The 12,158-nt window shown below is 39.9% G+C and overlaps 1 protein-coding gene across 3 annotated transcripts in view; it reads left to right on the plus strand.

Moving 5' to 3' along the window:
* RB195_001904 (uncharacterized protein) overlaps positions 1-12,158 on the plus strand; it is a gene marked incomplete at both ends in the record, with an annotated part of 57,247 nt that overhangs the window by 18,826 nt on the left and 26,263 nt on the right. For all 3 annotated transcript variants that reach the window (XM_064198894.1, XM_064198895.1, XM_064198893.1), the window contains 3 exons: positions 419-513; positions 801-899; positions 5,349-5,468. In XM_064198894.1, coding sequence (XP_064054774.1) covers positions 419-513; positions 801-899; positions 5,349-5,468 — 314 coding nt within the window. The remainder of the gene's footprint in view (positions 1-418; positions 514-800; positions 900-5,348; positions 5,469-12,158) is intronic.

A 12,158-nucleotide genomic window follows, 5' to 3' on the forward strand; every position in this document is an offset into this window, starting at 1 on the left:
AAATGAGGCAATGTGCGCTGTTCGTTTTCTCGTGCAAAGGCTCCTACATGTTCTCCGCGGTAAACTTAGCGAAATACAGGTACTGTATTTCAAAGAAGAAAGAGAATTTAGGCAGGAAACATAATTGTTTTTCATTTATTTTTCCAGTGATCACACTATCTGTAATCTAATATTCATAATAATAAGTAATATTCATTTTGATCCATGAAAAATTCTTCGTTTTGATTAGCGCAAAATTTATTGTTTGCTTGATCCGTTGATGTGAGCAGTTGTTTGGTGGAAATTCTTGAGTGCCACTGTAAGATTAATTGCAGGTCACGGTAAGAAAAATTAATGAGAGGGGGTGAGCAAACGCTGAGGAGCTACAGTTTGCAACAAAATATTTTCTAGATTTATGTAAAACTCTTAATTTCTTCAGATACGTAAGCGGAATGCTTCGATCTGAGGTGACACGGTTATTGGAGAAATTATGCAATGATACTGATCAAATTGCCATTGAAATTCTTCCTGCAGGTGCGCTCCAGATTTATTTACTTATTAATATCCAGTCATTCATCGATTGATTCAATAATTCATTCGTTCAATCAGTCATTTTTCATCCACTTTTTCATTCATTCGTCAGTTCGTTTATTAATCCATCCATCCGTTCATTTATTTATCAATTTATCTATTCGTTCGTTTCCTCATTCATCCACCTAACTTTTTATTACTCATCTACTAGGTCGCTCGTCCATCCGTTTATTTATTTATTCAATATTAGTTCAAATGAAAATATGTTCGTGCATATTCATGCTGTCTAGGAGCCATTACTGACGACATTTGTGAAATTTTGGCCGACAAACAATGGGCAGAACTACAAACCACAATACGGGATAATTTGTACAGTAAAACAGTACCATGTAAGTGGCGGCATTATCAATTTATCTATTTTTATGCGCTGAACTGAACTTCCTTTTTCATTGTTTTCACTTTTCAATATCTCTATTTTTCCCCTCACGCTGAGCGAGTAATTTTTGTTGATCTGCTCGTACAATGTATGGTCAATAATTCTAGGAACTAACGATAAGTTCGCATCAGGTCACCGCGCATACGGCCACCAGTTTGATTTGTCTTTTTTTCCGATCGCTGCCGACTCTGATAAGATGTTTTGCGTTCTTTATTATTTCATTCGAAGTATCCCTTATAGGCGTAGACTAGAAAACTAATTGAAGTACTTTTGAAGTGAGAAATTACCATCTGCATATTTCATTTTTTTGTTTCTTTTTTCTATTTTCCATAAACTCCAGTTCTTTGCAGTGTTCAAATAATAATAAATGTAATGTTCTTACTGCGCGACGATCAGAGATCATTTGAACAGGATTGAATGGGCTGCCTTCGTCAGTTCGTCGCTCTCACCAGATGATATCCTGGATTTTCTTAGGACTGCGCAATTATTTAAATAATGTCGACATCTTTCTTCCCTCTGGTTTGGTTTTTGGAGTCCTCGAATTTTTTTCTTCCTCCCGTGTTTTTTTTTGCTATCAAACCTCTTCGTTATTGGTTAGTTCTCTACGATCTTTCCTTCCATTCTTTTGTGAGCGAACAGAGAGAAGTTGCGTGATTTCCTGGTCACCGTAACCTAGATTTTTTCCCCGTAATAATGCATTGAGGAGTTTAGGAGCACCGTGAAATGTCTGTCTTTGGAAAGAAGAACTTGCCGTGGAAAATAACTAAGCGACCACCTTGGTGGTCAGATTTTCCTTTCGGATTCGTTCAGTTCCGCCGAAAGGGATGGAACGAAACGCTGGGATCATTCCATAACCAAGTGAAGATTATGGCTCCGAAAGCTTTAGCGCGGAAACTACGCGAATGGCCCACTTAATCCACTCAGAACTAAGAATTTCTGAGGTGAAAGAAATTCTTCTTCTGTATTCAACCAAGTTTGAGATAGTCAGAGAGAAGTTACGATCCGATCCGATCCGATCCAAGCTTAAACAATCCGAAGACCCTTCCGCTAGAAATCATCGTAACCCACTTGTTTTGCTGATTCCACGTCAAGACTGGTGGGGGTTCCCCCAAGAGTTATATGTATAGCCTAAATGAAACGGGAAACACCCGGAACAGCTTTGTATGTGGATTTTTTTAGTTTTTGCCCCCTTACTTACTACTTATTTACTTATTAGTTTACTTATCTGCATTCCTTATTAATTATCTGTTCACTGCATTCTTTCAAAGGCAGCATATCACGAAATTGACGCCGCCTTAGTTCCTGCGAGATACGTTAGAACGCGCCACCCTTGTACACGCTCCGGTTCTCTTAGCAGCTTATTCACTGGGTTTAGTTGAATAGGCTGCTGAGGAGAAGCCATTGGTTTTGACCGCTCGCTCGTGGTAGCGGCGCGTGTATAAGGGTGGAATTCTGACGTACTTCCTGGAAATTAAAGCCTTCTCCCAGGCCGTTTTCCGTCACCCCTAGGGAAACATTAGGGGAGTTATCTCCAACCTTAACTCTATATCGTCCCGTAGCGAACCAACATCGGCAATACGTGATACGCTTCCTTAACTGGAAACCTATTATGTCGAATAACTTAAACTGTTAGATACATTAACTATTCGAAAAAAATCGTCTATTGAAAGCTTCAAAGAATTTCTCGCAGCACTCGGTTGAGCTATCATCCACGAAAATACTTAGGAAATTAATTAGAATTGGATGTAGCGTCGATTACTCAAAGAGGAAACCGTGTAATTTATTTGAGTGTGGGCACCATTTGTACAAATGTCTGAATTTCCTAAAATGATTCTTCCGTGTTCTTTTTTTATGAAAGGTTAGGTTTGTCAAGAATCGCTGAAACCACTGGACACCACAATTTTGAAGAATTTATTTACGATTTGCTCTCATTCTGAGAAAGGAGATTGCGAGGAAAAGGAAGAAAAGAGAAAAGATGAACGAGAAAGCAAAGAATATGAAGCCTTGATCACTTAGCTAAACTCATTTCATGTAGTTCAGAGTATATTTTCATCAAATTTTTGGGAAAAAAACCACAAGAAAACATGGTGTTGTTTTTTCTTTCAGTGCGAGCGAAAGCTAAAGCGTATTTTCTTTCGAGCGAAATCCGAAAAAAAAAAACATGGACTGGGTGTGAAACTCTAGAATTTCCGACTATCACGTTACGTAGATGATCTTCGATGTTGCGAAGCGAAGAGTTTCGGATTGTTGAGAACATTTGCGACCAGTTGTAGCAATCTGGAGTGATATATTAATTCCTCGAATTGTTTTCTTTGAAAATATTCGTGAGATACGTTACTTTTCTTTTCTGATCGTGATTCTCCCCTTCTTTACGTGATTCCTCCCGTCTCGGATGATTTGCTTGGGCATTAATTAACATTTAATAGAGATTTTTACATAGTTTCACGGTGTTTCTTGCGGTGAATTCGGTTGCAATTTTGAGTCTCAACAGAAGTCCACAACGAATGCAAGCAAGAATAGCGACATTTTCAGTAGAATGAAGTGACGGCATCTGCACAGTGTCTGAGAATGCAAGATTGAAGCATATGTTGATTGATAGTTTCCAAACCCCTTATCGTTGCAGTTATCGTTTCCGCGACAAACGTCTCGCCAACCCATGCACAGAGGTTAATTTTAATGAAGTAAATATCGTATTAAACTCGAGAAGGAAGAAGTTTGAGAGAGAAGGGCACAAATCTCTGCAATCGTCACCGTCGGGAGCGATTCTCCTGGAGTAGATAACTTGTAGTAGCACTATCGACATACTATACTAATGAATGAGGTGGCCCGTATAACGCAGAGGTATGAGTTTGATGTTTCGGAAGCGCCGCTAGCCAACCAAACTTTTCATTTCTCCGGGGTCGTTAAACTGGTACCAGACCTTTCCGGAACGTCAAAAACATTGACCTTGTACATATATTGACCAGGCTCCGCGATTCGTGGTTGTATACGCCAGACGTGGGCTCATTTCCCCATTCCCGCAACGATTTTGAATTGGAGCCGAACGCTTCCGGCACACTCATATAGCGTTTGGTCAATATCGTATGTTTTATCCGTTATCTTTTGAAAATTTAAAAAGAATCGCCATAGCAACTCTGTATTTTCGGATAGCTATGGGATGTCAGAGTGGAAAGGAGACGGTAAAGTGTAGATGAGAAGCGAAATTGATCTACTGTGTCACTCCTAGAGGCCTGTCTGCGTAGAACAGATAATATGATCCAAGCAATCTGTGTACGAAAAAACCAGCTCACACAAAGTGAGTTAACGTCCAGCATTACCACGTCAGTTACACCTCATTCGTAGATCGAGTAACCAACCGTTGTAGCCGCAGTTTTCTTCCAGTCAGCTGCTGCCCAGCTCAGCTAGTAAGCTGTCGCGAGGTCCAACAGAGCTGCGAATCCGCTTCAATCGCACCTATACACGTAAACAAGTGCCACCTTTGATCTTCGACGCTCCGCTCCTTTCATGTCATTGCGAATCTCGAGACAATTAGTTTGCATTTTAACCGTGATGTTGAGATGGTGATTTTACACTGAAATGATCATTCTTGTTTGTAAACTTATTCAATCTTAGAAATTGCAGCGATGACTTCGACATGAATTCGTTCCAATCCATCTAATACCTGATCTGACCAGCTCTCAATTTCAAGCTGTCACTTTTTTGAGGACTATAGAAGAGCAGTCAAATCAGACCTTTCTCAATAGCCGGTCACGGTCTCTGATCAGGAGTATAAGTGTGGGAATTGCGACTTCCCGAGTTAAGACTTGCGGATCTCCGGATACCAAATTGGTGTCCACGGACGCGCGCAGTCTGACAAGGGAGCCGCACACGTCACCTCCTCAACCTCGTTACACGACTGCTAGGGGGTGCTACGTGGCCTAACTACTTTGTCTGTCGGGATGTTGATGGCGAATCTTCGCGTTCACGTGATTTCATCGTTATCTTTCCATTTTTTAACTTCCAAACATTACTATTTCGGCTACTTCTGTATTATTGCAGTTACTTGCCAAATATCATGGATAGGACTTCTTTTCTTGCTTTGAGTCATGCTTAATCCCTCCTTTTAAAATTATGAAAGTCTTCTTTGTATCGCTTTTTAGTTACTTACCGATCCCTCCATGGAGCTTGGTTCATTCCATAAGTTCCTTCATCGCACTCTGTAACGCTTCAGTATACTCTCGTTCTCTTTTCTGCCGCGTTTTTTGGTCTCCTCACTTCCTCTTCCAAGAAATATAAAATAATCGTTTTTCAGAATTGTGACCATTCTGTTCCATTTTGAAGGAGAACTGCTTACCTTCTGATTCACTGCTCAGTGTTTCTCAGTTTCGAGGTCGATAGTCATATTTTTAACTATGTTCCATAGACACGACGCGGCCACCTCGAGACGGCGAAATTGACGGCGAACACTATCGGTTCGTCTCGGTGGACGAGTTCACTCGGCTACAAGCAGAAGGATTGTTGTTGGAACACGGCACATATCAAGGTAAGTTCTATTGCTTTTCCACTGTTTTTTGTTGTCTGGAATTACTCTGCATGAATCTTTCAATATTCACTTCATTTTCCTTACAGTATCATTCTCACATTTGTCTCATCTCATCCCTCCTTTTTCAAGGCAACTAGAACAAATTACTCTCGTGATCATCGTATCCGATATGCAAATGTGACCTCGAATACGTTGAGTTGATGCGCTTTGTGCCAGATCGTCCCAAACTCAGTCATCCGTCTTCGTCGTAGCCGCGAGCGCCGAAGTACCCACTTTATCCTACTCTTCAATTACCGAGAACTCGCTCGAATTGAACGCACTTCTTGACTATAGGGTAACTCGTCCCACATATTGCTAACCTATTTTCCGTGGGCTACCCGCTTTTCGAAGTCCTTTGCAGTGTTCCCGGTCAAATGAGTGATGCAGTTATACGGAGCTATTTCGTTCCAATGGATGACAGGAGGAAAGGAGTAGGCGTTGAATCTCATCAAGATATTCGGAGATGACGTCGATCTCAGCCTCCTCTCCTCATCACCGCTCCACCTCCTGCCTTATGCTCTGATCTCCCGGAAATACCCTCCGAAGACATTGCCACCTGCGTGCGTGACCCAACCCCCTACTCGCAGGTGACCACCTTACGCGCCTCTGCGTCCCTGCCTCACTGCGTACCGTAACTCGTGCACCCGTTGTCTTCGCCCTGCACCTCCTCGTCTCCTCAAAAAGGAAGCGACCGTCGTCCGTTCAGCAGCTCGTACACATGCACACAACACGGTCCTGATGACCATTCATTGATTGAACGCCGCCTGCGTGCTGGCGTTCGGCCAATTTTGCACATGTGTCGTTCCGTATGTGCTTGCGCTTATGTGTCTTATTGCGCCTTTCCGTGCATCTTTGTTTCACTTGGTGCTCAGCAAACATCGTTAGCATCGCTATATTCCTCGTCGGACACAAACGAGTGAAGAAGACCATAAGAGGTGGCAGAAAATCCGAATTCCCAAGGATCTTCCACACTACTGGGCTTTTATCATAATCCTTCTTCTTTTTCGAAAAACTCTTTTTCTTGTTGCTCAGTTTCGAAAAACGGAGGAAGTGATTCTCTTTCTCCTGTCGGGTTCCTGCTTTTTTGAGCCCAATTTTCTCCTTCTTCTTGTACTTGTGCTTACTGTAACCAGTATTTTCTTCTGCCCGTAAAATTACTTTGTGTTATCGAAAGACAAAACAAAAGGACCGTAGTTAAACCAATATTTCTACCGTTTCTGGAATTTTCATTGGCGATTAGCGATCAAGCAATAGATACACAAGCCTGATCTAATTTCTCAATTATTCTAAGCATTTTTTTTCTACCACTTCTACTGAAAAGCATTTTAAACGCAACAGCCGCTATTTTCGGTTGCACTACTTCCTTACTTACGCCTTTCCTCTAATCAGCATTACTGTTTAATGGAGCTGAATTCAGGATTTCTCTATTTACGCTACATTATGCTTGCGCACGCTCTCTCTCTCTCTCTCTTACGCTATATGATTATTATTTCAACAAGTAGTTCTCAAATTTAGATTAAATATGTCCTGCACGGAATTACTACACTTATTTTAATCTTTATAAATGAGGATGATCTGCTCACACTATTATTGGATGAACTAGCAATATTTACAGAGAGAATTCGGGTGGCGAAAGTAAACTATAACTGAATTTTTTTCAATTTTTGGAACACATGACGTTTTAAATGAAATTCTTCTCTTTACGGGCTCAATTTGGCGGGTTTCCAGAGATTTCGCAGCTTCAGCGAGATGATCTCCTACTTGTCGACGGATTGAATTTGAATAAGCGCCATGGTCGATCTCTCCTGGGATTGGTTTTCGATCATTTCTTGTCAACTTTCCCTTCGATTCCGAGCGTTTACTACATACTCGAAATTGTTCTCTCCGGACTTTTGTTGTAAAAAAGTGAAAAAGTTAAGAACGTCGTCCTACAGCAGTGATCAGCTGATATCTAACTTTCTACGTTCATACGTGAATTGCTGCTTATCATTAGGAGCTGGTTCCAAGTTTAAGAAGTGTCTTATCTTTCATATTGATCCAAAAAATATTTGGAAGGAGTTTCTTTTGTTCACACGCTAGGTTTGTTAGGTTGTGCATATTTCTGATGAAATGAGACAGATTTTTTCACAGATCCCAGATGTTTTCGTGCAGCACACGTGGACTGAAACTGTTCACTCTTGAATTTGTAGAATAAGGAAGAGTTAGAAGATGTTGGTTTCACCAAATCTCGAGTAGATCTCAGAACAATTGATAGGTTGGTTCAAAATGAAGTGGAGTGATGAGCTTGATTAATAGTCTCCTGGAACAGTGTCTAAATGTGAAAGTTAAATAATAATAACGAAAAGATTGATAATAACACAAAACTACTGGCTGGGATTTAATCCGTACCGTTGAGCTGCTCTATATATGTATACTCTATGTATATATATATATATATATATATATATATATATATTTCACAGTGAACGTGTATATAGCGTAGTAACCTATGGTATATGTGTACGTATATGTATATGTTATGTATTAAATTAAACAATTTTAACATATGTGATAGGTATACTGTGCTTTTGTGTGGACGACGTTAATTATCTGGAGAGGTTAGTCGAGGAAATCCTCCCATTTTCTGGAATTGGCTTTCTTTTCCGCCTCACTGCAGACAGTAAATCCCGAATTAGGGCGAGAGGAGCACCGCTGGTAAGAGGTTTGATCGCGACCGCATGGTCGCTAGTTCAAAATCGCCTCAGGCTATCCAAATCTTTCATCGTTTCGAGGTCGATGAGGTGATACCAGACTTGTCAGGGAGGAGAAAAACGGGGACTTGAATCACCGGCTCGCACCCGCGAGTCAACGTAAGGCTGCCCACACGTTCTTAAACCTCAAGCGGTCGCGAAAGACGCATCCCATTGGGGTTGATCAGCGCCGTGCACTTCATTCTTTATCCTTTAATTCCCGAAGTCGAGAAAAAATGCGCTGAAACTGCCGTAGCGATTCTGCATTTGCGGACAGCTTCGTGCCAATAACCGGGTCAAGTGTTCGTAGTGCGTGCGTTACGCTGTGCTTATGTATATGTGAGTGTGTGCGTATGTGAGAGGCGAGACGTTCTGATGTGGTGGTCGGTGAGATTCCATCGTTCCTTCTCTCATTTGGCCTCTCATACCTCATCTGCTCTCCATTATTTACCCTCTCGTTTCTGCACCGGCACTAATAGAGCGCTTATCAGCTGGGAGGCTATTGTTGATTAGTGAGTTTTACGTCGTACACCCGAGCAATGTGCGGCACCGATAAGACTATCCACCTGTAGGTCTTGTGGAGTTGTTCAGTTGTGGTACGTACCGACCGAATATGCTCCGAATGCTTGAATGCTTGAGTGCTTGGATATTCGAGTATTCGATGAAGTTGGGCTAAACGCTGAATTCGTGACAACAATTTCTCTTTTTGTCATGGCTCACGCTTGTGTTTTCTTCTTTCTTCTTCTTTTTGAAGGACTGTGATAAATTCGCGTTTGCCTAAGATCACAACAGACTCTGGTGTGGTAGTCCTCGAGAAAAGCCTATTATCACATTGGTTAGCCGATTTATACGTTTAAGCTGGTTTGCGTTTATTTTGACGGCATATAAGATTTCTATGATTTTTACTCGTATTCAACATGTTGTATTTGTAAGTATAAAATATGAACTGAACCGATTCACGCGTGTTTGACCACTTCTAGCGATATCTTATGTTGTTGATGTGGTAAAATGTAAGGTATATTTTCATCGTTTATCGTTTATTGTGATCCACTTGTTCCTGTTCATTATCGATTTCCAATATCAGGGATACGCTTTGGAAGCTAAATATCCTCGCTTCTAAATTTGTAGTAGACTTTCCTACTCCTACTTTCCTGGTTTTCACCGAATTCAACGACTTGGTAAGGCACTTCAGTGGTTCGGAATGCAGACATGCAGTCAGAGTTGTGGATGATCACAAGCTCCAAATACAGTTCCACCTATTGCGTGCACAGCCAGTTGCTAGTAGTTTTGCTTATTGCTATATTACTGCATTATTACTAATTATTATTCGTACTTTTCTCCCACAAGAAATGAAGTTAAACCAAAAGAAATTATCCATAATTTGCAATAGACACATATTTTATAGGTAGCTTTTTTAGCGCAGAAGAATGAAAACATCCAACTTTTACACAACAAACATTACCGAAGTTTTTTTTCCTAAAAGTGAATTCATAGTATTATATATTACACTGACCTCTATTCATTCGTAAAGTATAACTCTTTTTCAAGTTTTTTTTCCCCAAATTCCAAAGTGTATCCCTCTATGTAGAGTAGCTAGATCTATGTAATTTATTTAAATCTATATTTTTAGTTAATGTTCCTTCGGTGCATTCCTACTGTGGATATTTATGTTACATAGTTGTGGTACGTGTATAACGACTTCCTATTTTTTGGAGCACTTTTCTCCATCGTTGCAATTTCAGTGTAGAGCCCTATTCTTCTGACTTTCCATTATCCTCGACCGTATTTCATTGCTTATACACTTTGTCGCAGAGTTTGTCCTTTAATCCTGTCGGACTTTCTGCTTCTTTCGAACCTTTTTTTTTTCTTTTTCTTCCTCCTTGTGTAGTTTCCATGCCGCGCTTGGTCTAGATGATTTGTCTCTGGATAGACGATGGATTTTGAAAAAATCAGAATTTATTCTTTAGATTCTTTATGTTTAATCCGGTTTAGATTTACAGTGCACTCGATCGTTTAAGAGCGAAGTAAACAAATTTCTTATGATGGTTCATGGAAGAAGGGTCTTAAGAGTACTGAGCGCTCTAGGCTTGTATTCCTGAAATCAGATAAGCTGACGTTTGACTTTTTGACCATCAGCTGAACTTAGCCCCACCTATTGGTTTCCATTTCGAACGTGGAGCGTGTTGAGGGAGCTAGCAGTACTTTTCGAGGATGCTAGTACAGTGTTAGGTTTTCTATAAGGTGCGGCTGCTTACCCAGGGGTTTAAAAGTCCAGTTATTGACCTTCGTTAGCTCTTAACTTAGATCATATCATCATCATAATCTACCTTTTTTGCAGTTTTATGGTGAGAAGCGTATGGAAAGTGAAAGCGTAGTGGAAGAAGCTGAGAAGCGATCAAACCTTTTCTGGTCAGCCGAGGGTTTAGAATTTACCAGAAAATTAATGTGAGACGTCACTATGAGAGGTCTGCACAAATCGGATTGGACTAACTCGAAAACCTCTCGTTATGATACGTTGGCTGAAACGCACCAGTTTTCAGTTTCCCCGATCTTCTCTCCTGAAGAATTTTCTGTAGATTTTTGTTGAAAACACTATTTGTACGATAAAATTCGTCCTCAACAGTTTTCACAAACCAGTTCCATTACTCGTCTTTTTCTTTCCTTTCAACGATCGTAATTAATTAGAACGATGAACTTTTAGAAATTTCTTTGGGAAATCTTTCATGTGCATAGTGTACTTACACAACTGGCGTCTTTTATGCAAAAGAACCAGTTCTCGCAGCTGTCCACATACTCGATTTTCTCCACTTTTTTTTATCGTGGAGAACTAGTCTTCACGTGTGCTCCAGCGACATACTTGAGCAATGAATAGATCTGTTCGGCCAACCAAAGTCTCTATTTTCAAGGAGTGTTCAGATCACTTTCTAAGCTTCTGCGATTTCGCTTCAACTCGATGAGAGTCGACTGTCGTTTCGGTATGGCCGTGGACTTATGATGAAATTTTTTAAATCATGTGTTTTCTCGGATTCGCTTGTAGTTTATTTGTATTTGCTTTAGTAGTTGTGGTACTTGTTCATTATTTACTATTTATTTACTTATTATAAATACACATAATATAATAGCAATATATGATTATAACCTACAAGTCTACGAATATTCAGTTGTAGTGTATAATTCTATGCAGTAACATATAGTGTTACATTAAATGTGATATATGTAATATCATTTTATTTATTAGTTTTACTTGCAATTCCCTAACTGATGAAGTAAAAACAAAAGCTAGATCTAAATTAAATCGAAACTGAATTAAATTAAGCGAAAATACACATGGACTGATGAAGTAATATTAGAATATCATTAGGCAAGCAGCAATTACTAGAGATATTCTAGTCACTCAGAAGGCAAATGGGTAGCTCCAGTTCAATCTTTCTAACCTGAACTCGATCCGAGGCGATTTGTCGTAACTGGCCTGCAGCATCTTTTCGAGCCTCGGATATCCAACTAATATTTTTACAAATTTTCAGTGTAATTACAAAGATCTTTCATCGAATAGATTTAGTGTCCTATCGACTTTATTTCTGTTTGTACAATCGAAACAAATTAGCACGTCTTCAGCGCGTAGAATTTTATTGCTATTTCATTCGACGACATCGTAATTGTTGTTCTGTTCCTATTCCGTAATTGCGGACTATGCAACAACATCTAGAATTTCAGTCGTTGAACCTGCGCGATTTTGCGTGTTTTTTTGGGTGGATAGACAGTGAGGAATTAAGTTTTTTGTTAAAAGACGTTCCACTATAGTTGTATAAAATTATAATAACCGTAGAAGTTCATCATTTTAAAAATAGAATAAGGTGAAGGATGACAAGTTGGTGGTAAAAACTTGAAAATTTCAAATTCTGAAGCAAATAAGAACCATGTG

This window comes from Necator americanus, chromosome IV (genome assembly GCF_031761385.1).
Source record: "Necator americanus strain Aroian chromosome IV, whole genome shotgun sequence".
Classification (NCBI taxonomy): domain Eukaryota; kingdom Metazoa; phylum Nematoda; class Chromadorea; order Rhabditida; family Ancylostomatidae; genus Necator; species Necator americanus.